The following is a 15,650-nucleotide window of genomic DNA, read 5'->3' on the forward strand; positions in this document are numbered from 1 at the left end:
AAATTAGATTTGAAATCAATGAAATCAGTACAAAAAAGGAACTTGTTAAAATTAACAGTATTGCAGAAAGCAAAACTATGCTGCAGAATAGCTGTGTTTTTATGATGAAGATGATTACAGCAGTTTAGAAAACACTTTGGATGAAGGGGTTGTCAATTTGGCAGAGGCAGTGTATCCCAAAGATTTATTTTATTATTAAACGTCACGGCTCTTAAGAGAATAACACAAATTCATTAGTTAGAAGTACTTTTTCAGACTAAGCGGAGAAAAACAGATTGCAGGATACCAGGTAACTTTTCATGGATGTTATTCAGCCATAGGCGCAAGATCTAACGCGCATCCCATCACCGCCTCACAAATTAAACTTTTGCACTTCCCAGGTTCATCCACCTTGCATCAGCACCTGAGAAGATGGGGAGCCCAGGATGTTGTTGTTGATCCGGATCCGGATCCGCCCAGCCAGGCGTCACAGCACCGACAAGATGGCCGAGAATACGGGACGAAAGTGAGGGAGGAAACAAAAACACAGGCGGAATATCCTTACCGCAGATGGCAGACGCGTAGAGCAGCTTACGACGCATTAGTGCAAAAGGAAGAGCTCGGTACTCGGTTTGTTTGGGACTCGGATCGGACATTTGCGGGTATGCAGACGAATTGTGCTCGGAGCCAGCTCGGGGACGGAACGTTTGTCAGGTTGTCTGCGTCGGCTAGCTAGCTAGCGCGCTAACCATGTTAGCTAGCTGACAAAACCGTTAGTGAGAGAATTCGCGTGAGGAAAGTGACAGTTTGGCAGTTTCACGAATAAAATTTTGCTTCTACATCTTGGTTTCTGAGAGTAAGATTTCATTCTAGCAGCAGAACTTCCCTGCGTGGGGAAAGCGGATTTTACGCACCAGTTAACGCTCGGCTAACATTGCGGATTTCTTGAGTTAGCATTAGCCGACGTCTGGTAGCTGGCTCAGCTGTTTTGGATGACTTGGGGTTGTTCCGACGCAGGAGCAAGAGTGGAAGGACGTTTTTCTGTCGACTTAGAAGTACCAGAGAGGGTTCCGAGTAGGCCTGGAGAGGTTCTGGTGGTGAAGGCACCGAAGCTGGGAGTGTAAACACGAGTCAAGCCGAGGAGGGATCCAGTCAGCATCACCATGGCCCATTCTCCTGTTCAGGGTAACCTGCCGGGGATGCAGGTGAGATGATTAATGCCCTCTGAGTTTGATCCGCATGCCTGTATAGAAAGTTCACTCTTTAACCCTTTCTTAAATGTTTAGTCACTTCACATTTCTAAAACTGAGTGTTTTGGGACATCGAGGTTCAGTCCAGAACTAGTTAACTCTCACGCTGCCGGTGTTGTGCTGATTTGTGCTACCTATGTATTAAAGCTGTGATAAAAAATGGGAACACTTGCAATTGTATCCTTCATTTTATGGTCCCTAGTCCCATTTTCATTGTCAAAGTATGAGGAGCATGTTTCATGATGCTAATATAGTGCTAATAATAATTATTTAAACCCTATAATCAAAACACGGCACTGCGCACGCTCAAATCAGCGTTGTCGCATTTCTGGATAGGAACCCAATTTGATGGAACACCTGTTGTGCTTTAAAGAACTGCACAAAACATAAACAACGTTCAGATATACAGTGAAAGTTACCCCTGCTTTTGTTATTATCACGTCTTACATTTTACTAAAAGGTGCATCTTTGCAGTAGATGCAAAACTCTGAAATTATAGCAATGATTTTAAGACAGCACATCCCTCCAAACCCCCTCTGCAAAGAAACTGTTATACACACACTAGCCTTGTTCTTGCCTCTGCTGCTATCTTTAGGATTTCTGCCTTTAGGGGATATGGAGGATAGATAACTACAGGAGATAACAGCTTCCAATGTAAACTGCTTCATGCACCAGATTAAAGCCCCTGTGCAGGCTTGTTAGCAGATGCATGCAGATTCAGGGCTGGGGGTAGGATGCAGGAAGGGGACTGCAAGGATTTTGGCACCAGAAGGAAGAATAATCTTGCAGAATACAAAAGAATGCCACATAGGTCTCCTTTGATAAGCCACTGTTTAGTTAAAGGTTTTTCCTTGGTAGCATAAGGATGCATTTCTTCTTGCGTAAGGCAGCTGTTGCTTTTTTAGCCCTCTCAAAACGGGCATATTGACCTCTTCTCTGCTCTAAAGAGGTCATAAAAGGAAGTTGTTTTTGTCAGCGCCTGCTCTTGTGTTTCCCACAGAGCAGCCTCTGGAGGGTTAAGTCATTCTAGTCAGCTTCCTGCAGCGTTCAAGGGGTGTTTTTTTTCCAGCCGTCACTCAGATACACATGTTACAGTGTGCTACTACAGAAGAGTTGTGAATCATTCTTGCTGTAGTATTCTGTCCTCTGAAGTGCCTTGATTTAAACTCTTTTAATCTTATCCAGTTTTGCAGTATTTCCCTTCATTCTTCTCTTTCTTTTAAATGAGTGAATTAATGCTTCCTGTAAAAGCGCCCCCCTGCTGGTGTTTCTAACTGATCTCCAAGAATTCTTTTCAGACATTTTTTCAAAATTCGCCATCCCCTCTCTGTGTGCCTCCAGAACGCCAAAGCTGACCCAGAGGAGCTGTTCACCAAGCTGGAGCGCATCGGCAAAGGCTCGTTCGGCGAGGTCTTCAAAGGCATCGACAATCGCACGCAGAAAGTGGTGGCCATCAAGATCATCGACCTGGAGGAGGCGGAGGACGAGATCGAGGACATCCAGCAGGAGATCACGGTGCTGAGCCAGTGTGACAGCCCCTTTGTCACCAAGTACTACGGCTCGTACTTAAAGGTGATGCAAAGAATACCAAAATAGGACGATACAGGAAAGCGTCTCTCTTCCTCCACTTGCTTTTCCTGCTGAATAATCCTAAATTAAAACAGGATTAGCCTCAGATGACTTCAGACACCCACCGAGACCTTATTAATGTCATCATGAGTTGTTTACACCTCACTCTCTACATGTGTAACCACTTTCTGCATCACTGACAGCTTGATGTGTGCTCTGTCTGCAGGACACAAAGTTATGGATTATTATGGAGTACTTGGGTGGAGGATCAGCGCTGGATTTGGTAAGTTGTTTCCTGCATGTGTTTTTCACTGTTAAAACTTTATATGGGTAGTTTTCATAAGAAACATTAGAAGTAAAAATGATGAGGAAGCATTCTCTTTTTCAGGCATGGCACCCCAAAGGTGAAACATTCCAGGAAATGCTGAAAAAGCTTTTCCACTTCCTTTGATTTTAATGTAAAATGTGTCGTTCTGGGATAACGTTAGCGTTAAAAGTGTGTCCCAATGAAAAAATAGGGAAGTAAGAAGAGATGTCTTACCGTCACAGCTCATTGTTTGTGTTCATTTCTCTTCCAAAGATGGAGCCCGGAGCTCTAGACGAGACCCAGATCGCCACCATCCTGCGGGAGATCCTTAAGGGCCTGGAGTACCTGCACTCGGAGAAGAAGATCCACAGGGATATCAAAGGTAGCACACACAAATATCACATAGCCGGTTAATGGTATTGACGTCCACTTACAGTTTCATTCATTATCCGGCTCAGCCGCTCGCTAAAAGCCTTCTGACAGCTGTTCCCTCTTTGTTAAATAAATTGGTGATGCAGATAAACGCTGTTGACAGGAGTGTCTGGTGCAGCGGTGGGAGCTTCTCACTTTGTTGTCTGAGCTGAAATCTTCCATCTTTGCCCTCCACAGCCGCCAACGTGCTGCTGTCCGAGCAGGGGGAGGTGAAGCTGGCGGATTTTGGCGTGGCGGGACAGCTGACGGACACTCAGATCAAACGCAACACTTTTGTGGGGACGCCGTTCTGGATGGCGCCGGAGGTCATCAAGCAGTCAGCGTATGACTCTAAGGTGGGGTCAGAGAGAGTGGGTTAAAGAATGAAATCACAGTAAGACTGGCACAGGAAGTGGAGTTACTGTGGGTTTTTTTTTTGATTCCTAGGCTGATATCTGGTCTCTGGGTATAACAGCCATCGAGCTGGCGAAAGGCGAGCCCCCGCACTCAGAGCTCCACCCCATGAAGGTGTTATTCCTCATCCCAAAGAACAACCCGCCCACGCTGGAGGGCAACTACAGCAAACCGCTCAAGGAGTTCGTCGAGGCCTGTCTCAACAAGGAGCCAAGTTTTGTGCGTAGTTTTCTGTATCACAGGAGATTCTAGCGTTAGCGTTAGCTTGAGCGTTTTCTGATTGGCTGCTTTGTATCCAATAGAGGCCGACCGCCAAAGAGCTGTTGAAGCATAAGCTCATCGTCCGACATGCGAAAAAGACCTCTTACCTGACAGAGCTGGTGGATAAATACAAGAGGTGGAAGGCCGAGCAGTCCAGAACCACAGAGTCCAGTTCAGACGAGTCTGACTCGTGAGTTTGTCTCTTAATTTAAACTCTTATCTTGCATGACTTAATTACTCACCCTGCTGGGAGTTTGAAAGCTTCTTTTAACAACCGTCCAATCAGGGAGCAGGACGGCCAGGCGTCAGGAGGGAACGACTTCGGCAGCGACGACTGGATCTTCACCATCCGAGAGAAGGACCCTAAGAAGCTGCAGAACGGAGAGGGGCAGTCAGGGGCGACAGATCAGGTGTGGATGTATTTTTAGACGGTGATGTGCTGTTTCAGATTTTAGAAGCTAAGGGAAAATTTAAGTCTTCACTGTCTCTTTTTTCTCTACAGACAAAAGACATTCCAAAGAGGCCTTATTCACAGAGCCTGTCCACAGTCATCTCTCCTGCGCTAGCTGAGGTGAGGAAACTTTTTCAGCTACACATGCATCAGAAGTATGTCCAGGGTTAAGCAGAGATCTGATGAATCACCTTTCTTTAGCTGAAGGCCAGACAGGAGCAGGTGAACGGGAACCCCATGGTCCTGGACGAGCTGAGGGAGGCCATCCTGCTGGCTGAGGAGGCGTACCCCGGCATCTCCGACTCGCTGGTGTCTCACATGGTGCACAGGCTTCAGAGGTAACCACACACAACAGAATCCCATCATGCACTCAGATTTTCAACATGTTATCTCAAGTTAAAATGCTAATTTTGTGTTGTTGTTTTGCAGTTTCTCAACAAGCAGGACGTCCTCCTCCTCCCCTTAGTATCTGGCTCTCTGCCCCAGCCCTGCTCTCCCAGGCCCCCGCCTCCAGGTCAGAGGTCAAGTCACTCAACACCAGCTGACCACGTCTGACCTCCCGTGTCGGTGGGGGAGCTTACCTAGCCTGTAAAAATTACTGAACTCCGAAGCGGAGGATAAAAAAAGAGACTCTGGAGAGCTTCTTTCAGAAGTTTGGCGGGACAAGACTCAAAGTTAGCTCGACCCACCGCAAGAAACTCGGCTACATGGAATCTGTTTCACGAGAAGCTGAAAATCCCCCTCAAACACCCTCCCCTCCCCTCCCAGACTTCTTCAACCCCGTTCTCTTAACGCAGGCGTCATATCCCCAGAACCTCTGACAGCATGCTTGATGAACCTGCAGGGATACAAGTGCGCAAGCTGCGTGTGTGTGTGAGTGCTTCAAACGGGCACGTTGCGAGCGTGTTTGTGTGCGTGCTCTCGCGTATGTACGACTCCCTGTCAAGGCAAATTGCAGCATTCTTAATGAAACCTCAGGTAAAGTGCTTTAAGTGGACTCGGAGGCATTGAAAAGAGGAGGAGACGGAGGGAGGATCGGGGGGTTGTCGCCATGCTGTACATGATTTCAAGTTGCGGGAAATGAATCACTGTGTACAAAATGGTCCTGCGCATTTTGTAGATATTGATGATGTTTAAAAAAAAGTAGATATTTAAAGATTTCAGAGGTAACTCCAACAGACGGAAACAGAAAATGCCTTGCCTTTTTGAGATACACACATCTGGCATTTCATCTGAAGTTTTCTTTTACTCGTTTGTGAGTGAGATCAGTATCCATCAGTGTTTTTCTTTCTTTTTTTTAAAGTGGCTGAGTTTCAATCTTCCATTTCAATCATCAGACTAACTATGATACTAAGCGTACTTTGTTTAGAGGCAGACATTTCCTTTGCTTTCGTAGGCAGGAGGAGATCTCCTACCTGTGCTTATGTTTAGACAATTTAAGTCAGTTTTGAAATTGTTTAGTATAAGATTAAAGGTCTGTGTCGGCGGCGGTGGTGGTGTCTCTTTAACAGCAGTATTCAGTCGGATAACTACAAAGAGGAACCACTTTCACGCAGATATCATGAGAAGTATTATTTTCCTTGGCTTCGAAGCGAAACTACAAGCGAGGCAATCACGTCACGGCCAAACGACACGAGGCCAAAGCTTAAGCTGCAGAAAATCGACGCCATTCTTACTCCCAAAACATTTCTGTTCTCACTCCCACACCGCGCTAGAAGTGCCATGTCCTCTTTGACACTTTCACCACATTTGTAGTATGATTTGCACCTTTGTTTTTGTTTTTTTTTTTGTTCTTTTCAGATCAGTTGTTTTGCACTTTGAAAGTGTGTCGAGTATTTAAAGAGACCCGTGAGAGGAAAAAAGGAAAAAAGTCGCTAATAGCCATGTTTTACTATATATGTTTACTTTAAGAGTTCCAGAATTTACTACTGTGCTAATGCAGCAATAATGTTGAGGAGTTGCATCAAGACGCACTTGTCAACACAGGGACTGAAAGAAATTAAGAAATATCAGATATTTTTATAACTGCAAAGAGTTAAGTATGGAAATAAGGAATGCTTTATGGATATGGGCACCTGCCTCTGGCATAAAAAATATCTATACCTTACAGAAAAACATATGCTACGGAAATAACTACAAAATGTGTACATTTGGTCTCCTTTATCATAGCTGACAGTTTATAGTACTGTATATAATCTTTGCTTGTGTCATTTGAGAATTCCCAAGTTAAATGTAAGCTCCTTGTAAGCTTTCAAAGTGACATGAGAAATAAAGATCTAATGCTAACTGAGAATGATGCATTTGTTTTTAATGTCCACATCAGACAACACCTTACGAGAAGTTTATTGAAGATTTTCAAACAAGGTAAAAATCTTTCAGACAAGAATGAAATGAGTAAAATTAAAAATGAAGACCTTCGTGTTCCTCCGTCCTGATATAAAACAGCCACAATATGTTACAGTAAACACAACCATGTGATTAGAAATAAATACAAATGCTGGTGTGGTCCTCTTATGAAACAATAATCTCAAAGATTGCTACACAGTGCAAAATAAATCATTGTAAAAACAAATTCACAACAGCTAAAGCACAAATGACTCACAAATAAGGCCCCTGGGATTTTAATTATGCATAACACGGAGAGCGCTCCCTCCAGGGATCCTTTACTAACACTGTCTATGAAGCGCCGTACGCCAAAGCCTGTTCTGTGCTTCTTTATCAACACGTTTGTCCAGCAGATCACCAAACTCCCAAAAACAGTCAATCACTGGGGGTGATTCGGCTTTACAGCTTGGTCTCAGCGCCGGTCTTCTCGTTGGAGCTGGAGTCTGAGCTCCTTCTCTCCTTCCTGGCCATCTCCACGCTCTTCCTCTTCTCCTTGTCTTCTGGCTCCATCTGGGAAAACTGGGCTTCAATCTTAGTCGGGTCGATGTAGGTGTAAAAATAGGCCATGATGGAAAAGATGATGCACACCAGCACGAGTAGAGAGGAGAAGAGGATGTACTCGGCCCACTGAGGGAAAAAAGATGGAAAGACAAATGAAATCTGATAATTACAAGCTCAAGAGGAGATAGAGGAGCTGACTACCTACAAATGACCTCCTTACCTACCTACCTATCTACATCATACCTGTCTATTAGCTTGCCTGTCTACCTGCCTGTCCCAATGAAAATTAAGATTAAACATCCACTCACCTTTTTGCTCTTTCGCTCCTAACTGCATCTTCTCTTTCTCTCAGCCGCGTTGATCGCTAACGTTTTCTACTTCATCATCATATTTTCTCAACAGCGCACGTACAGTTCGCAAGTTTGTTTTCTTTGATTTCGCTCAAAGGAGGACGTTGATGTCTTGATGGGTGCCTACGCTGTGTGATTCTGACCTTTGACCTCTTCTTTGATCTATATAAAAGCTCAGTGTATATAAAATCCACCCACCTGATCTTGGAGCGTCGCAGCCTCAGCGACAATGAGCACAATGATGTTACCTACAGCAACCGTTAAGAGCCAACCGGCCTGCAGCACAGACTTCATGTTGCTGGGCGCCTGCAGAGCAAGAAGATGTTCACTAAGACGTCATCACCTCTATGTTTGGCTTATTTTCTGCTATTTCTGAAGGTTGCACCCTCTACCTGTGAGTAGGCGAACTCAAGGCCGGTGACGGAGAACACCACCTCTCCTGAAGTCATGAGGAAGTACTGAGGGATCTGCCAAGCCATGTGGAAGGAGTTGGGGCTGATGTCCATCTCTGGTCTGATGCTTTCTTGACACTACAGAAAACAGACATGTGTCAACTCAATCGAAGAAAAACTGACGCCATACAGTGACTGAAAGCACGTGTGACTCACGTTTTGGAACGTGAAAGTTGACGGGATGATCAGGGTGTAAGAGCTGCCGAAACCCAGCGTCAGGCTGTACTCACACACTCCTCCCTTTCCATCTTTGATGTTGAACTTTGGTCTGCGCGAGAAAACACCAGTGAGGTGAAGAAAGTGTGTCATATTCCTGATATGTTTGTTAAATATGTGATAAACATCAGACTTACTCTCCACGCTGTACTAAACCATATTCCGACATGTTGTGGGTGATAACGTTTCCAAACCAGACACTGCCACTTGTTATGTTCAACGCTGAGCTGTAGCCATTCAAAAACCTGAGGGAGCAGAGAATGAGTCAATGAGAAACACACAGGAACTTCAAACCTGATCAGTGATTTAAAACAGGTTGAAACTTGCCTGATTGCATTCTTGCCCTGCTCTGGTTTTTCATTAGTGTCATTGAACTGGCGAAAGAAGGAAGCAATTAAAAGTTAAAGATTGCTGTATCACAACAAAATCTAAAGAGGTTAGGTTTAAACTTCTTTCCACCACACTCACCGTTATAGTCCTTGGTGTTAGTCCGTCCTGGATGATGATGATGGAGTTTCGAGTTCCATCCACCAAACTAATTGGGTGGCTCGCACCAGACCCCAGATTTATGTCAAATGACTGATTAAATGTCAGGTAACCCTCTGCCTGTGAAGAAATACGCCAGCATTACTACGTCTCCTATTTGCTTAATTTGTCACTTGGATAGTTCATGTTTGTGTCTGTGTACCTCATAAGGAGCCAAGGAGAACTTGTTTGTTCCAGCTTGTACATCCAAAGGTTTGTCCAGCATGTTGATGAACTTTGCCTGGGCATCAGTGGATGATGGGAAATCTGGCAGCGTTTGCTGGAAGAGAAATGAAGATGTAAGCGTGGAAAATGGGATTCGCAGGCTGTGCAGGAGTGTGTTTGCTACACTCACGTCGATCTGTAACTGGACCACGGCGGCAGCGATGAACGCGAGAGCAGCGAGGAACATCCCAACGGTCATTCTCTTTAAGGGACTGCAGAGGAAACACATTCATACAAACTTTAGGCTAAAAATCAGATCTTTTTATCAAGACAGAAACCACAAAGCAGTTCTTGATAAACTCACCTGAAATTTATGTTGCACTTGGCAATCAGTGGGTAGATGATACTGTCCATGATCGGCACCAAAACCAGGATCAGGATCGGGTTCACAGTCTGGAGGTAAAGGAGGAGAGTCAGATCATCTTTTTCTGCATGTTTACATCACTGATGTCAAGAAACGGTACAAATGAAAGCTTCTTACCTGCATCTGATCAGGCTGGATGATGAGGAGCCCCTGTAGGAAAAGGAGACAACAGAATCCTATTTAATAAATGTGACATTTGCTGTTTGTGCTCATTAGGATGCAAACATGACACTTACAAAGTCTCCGTTCATAGTGGTCGCCTGGAACGTCCATCTGGAGCCCTGTGAGGGACACACAGCTTGTCATATGGAGACTTTCCATCTATATTTTCATACATTTGTCTCAGTGATCACAAGAGCTCTACCTGCTGGTCGAAAAGAGCCCAGAACATGGGCAGAGGGATGTAGAGGAACAGCACCTTCAGCACCATCTTCACCTGAGCAATCAAGAGTTTCTGGAGCCAGAAATAGAAAGTGTTACAACTTTCACTCATAACAACACTTGTTTTAATTCAATCTATTTGCTGCACTTACATCATATTTCTCCTCAGCCCAGTCCATCCAGTGCTCTCTCCCTGGGTACTCAGAGGATCTGTGCCTGAAGCGGTTACGGATCGCAAACTATGGACAACGAAATAAAAACAGCATTTCAACTTGAATCAAATCTCAGGATGAAATGACCTATAATAAAAAGTTTCTGTTGTGATGTGATCATGTTAACTCACCCCGATGCAGCTGCAGACCTTCACCAGGATGTTACCTTGAGGTGGGACTTTGATGTACATGCTGCTTCCAACAATGAACACCACTGCAGGCACAGAGGAGTCAAAAACAGAGTCCAATCAACTTGATTTTTACGAGAGGAGCATTGTGATTTAAATTAGAAGGATTGACTCATTCTTACCCAGAGCGACCACCATCAGAGCAGCAGGCACCCCAAAGGCCAGTGGGTAGCACTGCTGCTGGGTGTGAATGCCACACTCCTGAGCTGCAAACCACACACACACACAGATTTCTTTCTTTATAAAAAAAAAAACAACACATGACCAGATTCACTGTTATGAACTGTAGTGAAGTGTACCTCTGAGGATGGGCGTGATCACAGTGGACAGCAGGCTGCCAGCATTAATGGACAGGTAGAAGATGGAGAAGAAGGTGCTTCTCTGCTTCTCCTGTTGGACACAGAAATTAAACTCTTTAATTCTTTATTCTTTTAGATACAACTGTTGCTGCTTGTGGAAACCTGCTGAGTGTGTCTCTGTGTGGTGTACAGGTGATGAGGACAGACTGGTGCCTCACAGGTTGAGGGTTCAAAGCTCATGGTTTGCTGGTTAAATTTTAAAAGTCAGAGCTCCGAAGTGAGAAGATAAAAGCACGAGGAGTCAAGGTGTGAGTAGATCGGTCGCTGGGTGCGGTGGGAGAGGAGCAGGGTCCGCAAACCAAGTGACGGCCAAGTATATGTATTTACTGACTTAATACCTACAATACAGTACTTTTGTTCTAATTGATCATTTGATTAATGAGTTATTTTCCTTACAAACAAATTTGCCATCTGAATCTTGGGTCCAGGCCATGTGCAGTTAGTTTAAATTGAAACACTAGGGGCTATGTGTCTGTTTCTGTGGTGTAGGGGCTAAGCAGGTGGACTTGCTTGTGATAATCTAGAATTATTAAATTCATGTGTGTGAAAGAAGACATGAGATGTTAACTGATCTGTCAGTATTTGGTATTTTTGAGGCCTCTCTCTTTTACACTTGTTTGTGTTAATTGTTCCTGAGTATTTACTGCCATCTAGTGTTGATTTTGTAGAACTGTTGCCTAATAGTTCTTAAAGATGATGATAGTTTTATCCCTGCAGTAAATAATTTAACTTGATGGACCTGTCTTGTTTGAAAGAGGTGATGAAGAAGATGAAGACAAATATTCACATGACTGTCTGGATTGTTTGAATAAGATTGAAGCAGGGTGTTTAATGTCTGAAATACTAGTGTTGAAAGGCTGAGTGGACACAGGTGAGAGTGATCAGCAATCAGTGTTCTCAGGTCAGTGTGAGCTGCTGTCATCTGGTGGTAATTTTGCAGAACTGTTGCCATGTGAGATTGAACAGTAAAAATGTGACTGTACATGTGCATGTCTAATATCAATTTCTGATCTACTCTTCTCTTTGTCACTTTAATTTTTACTAATTACCCTCAAGTGTTTACTGCCATCTGGTGGTCAAACAGTATACTGCAACCACCTGTCTTATTAACTTCTCATTTAGGACTTTAACAAATGGGTTGCAGTAACAGTTTTTGTCCACAGGAAGGCAGAAAAACAAAAGTGATGATGATGATGATGAAGTGTGACCTTTGTTTACCTTTGAACAGTGTAATAAAGTGACTAAGACAGATGTACACAGGGTTATTAGTTAATAAACAGCTCGTGGCAATGGAACAGAGATAGAAAAAGTGCTGACAAGAAATCTGCTGATAACTTGTTGATATGTGTGTGTGTGTTTCAGGGTGTGTGCATATGTGTCCTGCATGTGCATGTATGTGCTGGAAAGGGAGGTAAGAGGAGATGTGAATGTTTACATCCTGGTGTGTTACGCCTCCATGTGAGCGTACATATAAATAATTAATTTCTCAATTAATAATGACTTTGAGAAACACAGCTCCTTTTTACAGCCACTTCATGTCATATTATAGATAAGAAAACTATGTCACGTTATGAAACTGTTTCTGTAACACTCATGACTCCCTGAGTTGAGCTAAAGCGACAGTAAACATCACTTTAAGATGAAATAAAGCTCCCAGTGTGTACATGTGTGCTTGAGCATCTTCCAACCTGATGGTCCAGAAACTGGTCTCCACCAAAAGCAGCCACACATGGTTTGATGCCCCCTGTCCCCAGAGCGATGAGGATCAAACCCAACATGGAAAGAGCCCTGAGGTTTGAAGAAACAGTACAAACACAGTTTACACACATGTGTTTGAGTCGCTCTGCTGTGATATGTCTCACACTAATTGAAGTGGTTCACTCACACATGGAAGGTCATGTTGTCGGGGGTGCCATCTCTGTTTGAATCTGTGATGTCATGGATGGCACTCACGGCCATGACAATCTGTCCCAGCGTGTAAACAATGGAGAGGTAAACAATTGTCCTGTGCAGAGGGAGGAGAAGGAGGAGGAAAGGGAGGAGAGGAGAACACTGAGTTCAGAGATAAGATAGAGAAGAGTCTAAAATCCAGTGATGACATTCAGAGATATAATTTAACCCTTTCATGAATCAATCTAAGTGTTTGATACTTACTTGAACTTGCCGAGCCATGAGTCGGCAATGACAGCTCCAAGGATGGGCGTCAGGTAACAGAGAGCCACAAAGGTGTGATAGATGGTGGTGGCAAAATCTTCATCCCACTTGAGGAAGTACTTGAAGTACAGCACGAGCACAGCTGATGAGAGGAAGAGTCGTTAACATCACTTATTTATGTACAGTTTTAGCAGTTAGAAGCTGATGTAAAAGAGAGCAGCTCACCTCGCATGCCATAGTAGGAGAAACGCTCGCAGAACTCATTGACCACGATGAAGAAGATGCTGATTGGGTAGCCAAAGATAGTAGCCTGTAAGGATGAACGAAGTTAGCTGTAGAGTGAGTTTAATCACGGGAGACAATTCATACAGCACAAGAAGATTCAGACTTACACTTTTAGGCTTCTGAGATTTCCTGTTCTCCTCTTTATCTGTAAAAATGAGCAGATTAAGGTCACACTGACTGAATCATAACTGTCAAAGCACCAACAAAACAAAAAAACACATTTACGTTGAATACAAAGGCTCATATGCAAGAAGAAGATAGTTTAAAATATGTTTCTTAAGTTTGTAAGAAACAGAATTTTCTTATTGCTTCTTCAGTGTTTCAGTCTCTCTGTCCCGGGACTCACCTGCCATGGCTGCTCTCGACTTCTCGTCCCTTCTCCAAGTGAATCCTTCAACAAAAAGACACAGGAGCTCAACCGACCCCTGTCCAAATCCACCAAAACGAACACAGACCCAAGGTCTCAGCAGCCTCTTATGTAATCTCCCATAAACCTTCCTGAAACGCCCACAGATGCTGGACTGTGGATCCAGCACGGTGTGAACATCTTGTGCAGCGACTCCCAGGTCACCATTATCCCCACCTCCAAACACGCTGCTGTTATCATAATCACAAGTGAGCGTGCGTGTTGTTGATTACTTTACGACTCAGGGGAGTCAGGTGCAATGACTTGGTCTAAACTTCTGGATAAAGAGGAGTGGGAGGGTTGCTGATGAAGCTGATATTCATGGAGTGTTTCATTACTTTGTAAACTGACTTTCACACGTTGGATGAGTTAGAATGTACAGTGACAGATGTATTATTCTATTCTAGGGGAGGGAGGGAAGGGAGTTTGATTAAGAAAAAACAGACCTTTCCAGGTATCTGCAGGTCAGAAATTATTTTGGTTACAGACATAAAACCAGGTTTACCAAAAGGATGGAAAGAAGTAACTTTGACACTGTGTAAAGCATATAAGAATGATATAATTAGAGTTGTTTCAACAATTCATCAGGGTTTGGTGACATGTAAAGGGGGATTAAGAATAGATGAGAAATGAAAGGTATGAATGGCAACATCACCAAACAACCACCAGCTCCAGGATGTGGAAAAAGTTTTGCTCGGAAGATCTTGTGAGAATTTTCAAGTGCATGCAACAAACATGCTCGGGACTGTGTGGAGAAGTAAATGTGGATCGTACTCACATCTTTTGGAATTGTAAAAAACTGAGGAGACTCTGGACTGAAGTACGGACAGAAATTAAAAGGATTTTCTGTTCTGTATCTTGGTAATCTGAGCTGAACTCTAGCCAAAAGGAATCCCCTGCTTTAAAAAAAAACTGTCTGGACACTGTAGAGGAGATATATGATATGGAATGAGCAACACATTTTAAGAATTCAGGCAGGAACAATATTTAAACCTCCAAATAAACAAACACTTATCAAAGCTATATGTAAAAACTTCTCTAAAACAAACTTATATCTGATGTTTCCCTCTTCATGACATATTTTTGACTGATATGACTTTAAATAATGTATAAATATGCTCTGGTGTGACTTCAAGTCCAGAAAGTATGGTTCTTTCTTATCACAGAAAACTTCTGGTGTAAATAAATATTTAAGCAGACAGCATTTGCTAGTTTTTTTTTTTTTTCAATGTAGTTTTTAGACTTTCAATTAATCTTCTACCTTCCCCTCTTTCACCAAATGAAAAAAAAAATGAATAAAAAGAGAACAAGCTTGCACACAACTGTTTTAAAACGGAATGACCTGTGGTGTTAAATGTTTATGTAGTCTTGATTTGGGTGTGCACAGGCGTCATTTATATTTTAACAGGTTGGAAATCTAGCTCAAGTAAACTTTAGCATACCACTGTTAGCTTTAATCTTATTAAACATAATTATCCAACAAAACTGATGCGGCTAGTGAACAGAAAAGTTAATGTCAAGCCCTTATGGTTGTTTCCAAATAAAAAACAATAAAATTTAAGATTTTTTTTTTTAAAAGAGGGAGACAGTACAAGGCAGATACAGACTGGTGTTTTCTCCAAACTTACCCATGGTGAGTTGCAGCCTGGTCATTCATCATGAGCACCTCATCTCCTGCATGTACAGGACTTCCCTATCTGCGCTGTCTATTCAAATCATCCAGCAAGACTTGCAAAAGCTTCACTGACAGTTGGGAGTCTGGAGCTTCTGCTGAGCAGATAAGAGGGCAGCTTTGAAATGTATCTGAAACAAGACAGGACGCCTGGAGGATGACAAACTGTTAGACTACAGAGGATGCATCTACTTTATGTTTCTAATTCACCAACAAAATCAGCAAAGAATGAAAACAGAAGCACTGACAGTTGAGCAACACTGCTGCTAAGTCATCGTGAATCAGATAAAGATGGAGGTCAGAGAGGGTGGAAAAGGAAGAAACAGACAAAAG

General features: G+C 43.3%; 2 protein-coding genes across 2 annotated transcripts; one reads left to right on the plus strand and one right to left on the minus strand.

The window, feature by feature from the left end:
* Nucleotides 1-444: 444 nt before the first annotated feature.
* Nucleotides 445-6,907, plus strand: stk24b (serine/threonine kinase 24b (STE20 homolog, yeast)). The gene is made up of 11 exons (XM_074664559.1): nt 445-1,184; nt 2,571-2,801; nt 3,025-3,081; nt 3,379-3,487; nt 3,715-3,872; nt 3,964-4,149; nt 4,233-4,381; nt 4,478-4,601; nt 4,694-4,762; nt 4,844-4,980; nt 5,072-6,907. Exons 1-11 carry the CDS (start codon nt 1,143-1,145, stop codon nt 5,106-5,108), a joined length of 1,299 nt encoding a protein of 432 aa, XP_074520660.1. The 5' UTR covers nt 445-1,142; the 3' UTR covers nt 5,109-6,907.
* A 152-nt stretch (nt 6,908-7,059) lies between these two features.
* Nucleotides 7,060-15,302, minus strand: slc15a1b (solute carrier family 15 member 1b). The gene is made up of 24 exons (XM_074664983.1): nt 15,274-15,302; nt 13,586-13,836; nt 13,347-13,384; nt 13,180-13,282; nt 12,955-13,096; nt 12,686-12,805; nt 12,489-12,588; nt 10,741-10,831; nt 10,564-10,647; nt 10,385-10,467; nt 10,194-10,280; nt 10,025-10,114; nt 9,897-9,941; nt 9,778-9,810; nt 9,601-9,689; nt 9,427-9,508; nt 9,235-9,351; nt 9,015-9,152; nt 8,874-8,920; nt 8,684-8,791; nt 8,487-8,598; nt 8,271-8,408; nt 8,077-8,184; nt 7,060-7,654 (listed from the first exon to the last, which is right to left on the minus strand). The coding sequence occupies exons 1-24, from the start codon at nt 15,300-15,302 to the stop codon at nt 7,427-7,429; spliced, it is 2,463 nt and encodes an 820-aa protein (XP_074521084.1). The 3' UTR covers nt 7,060-7,426.
* Between the last annotated feature and the right edge of the window lie 348 nt (nt 15,303-15,650).

Source organism: Halichoeres trimaculatus, unplaced genomic scaffold, assembly GCF_033239565.1.
Source record: "Halichoeres trimaculatus isolate MK-OKI-2021-1 unplaced genomic scaffold, fHalTri1.1 fHalTri1_scaffold_24, whole genome shotgun sequence".
NCBI lineage: Eukaryota > Metazoa > Chordata > Actinopteri > Labriformes > Labridae > Halichoeres > Halichoeres trimaculatus.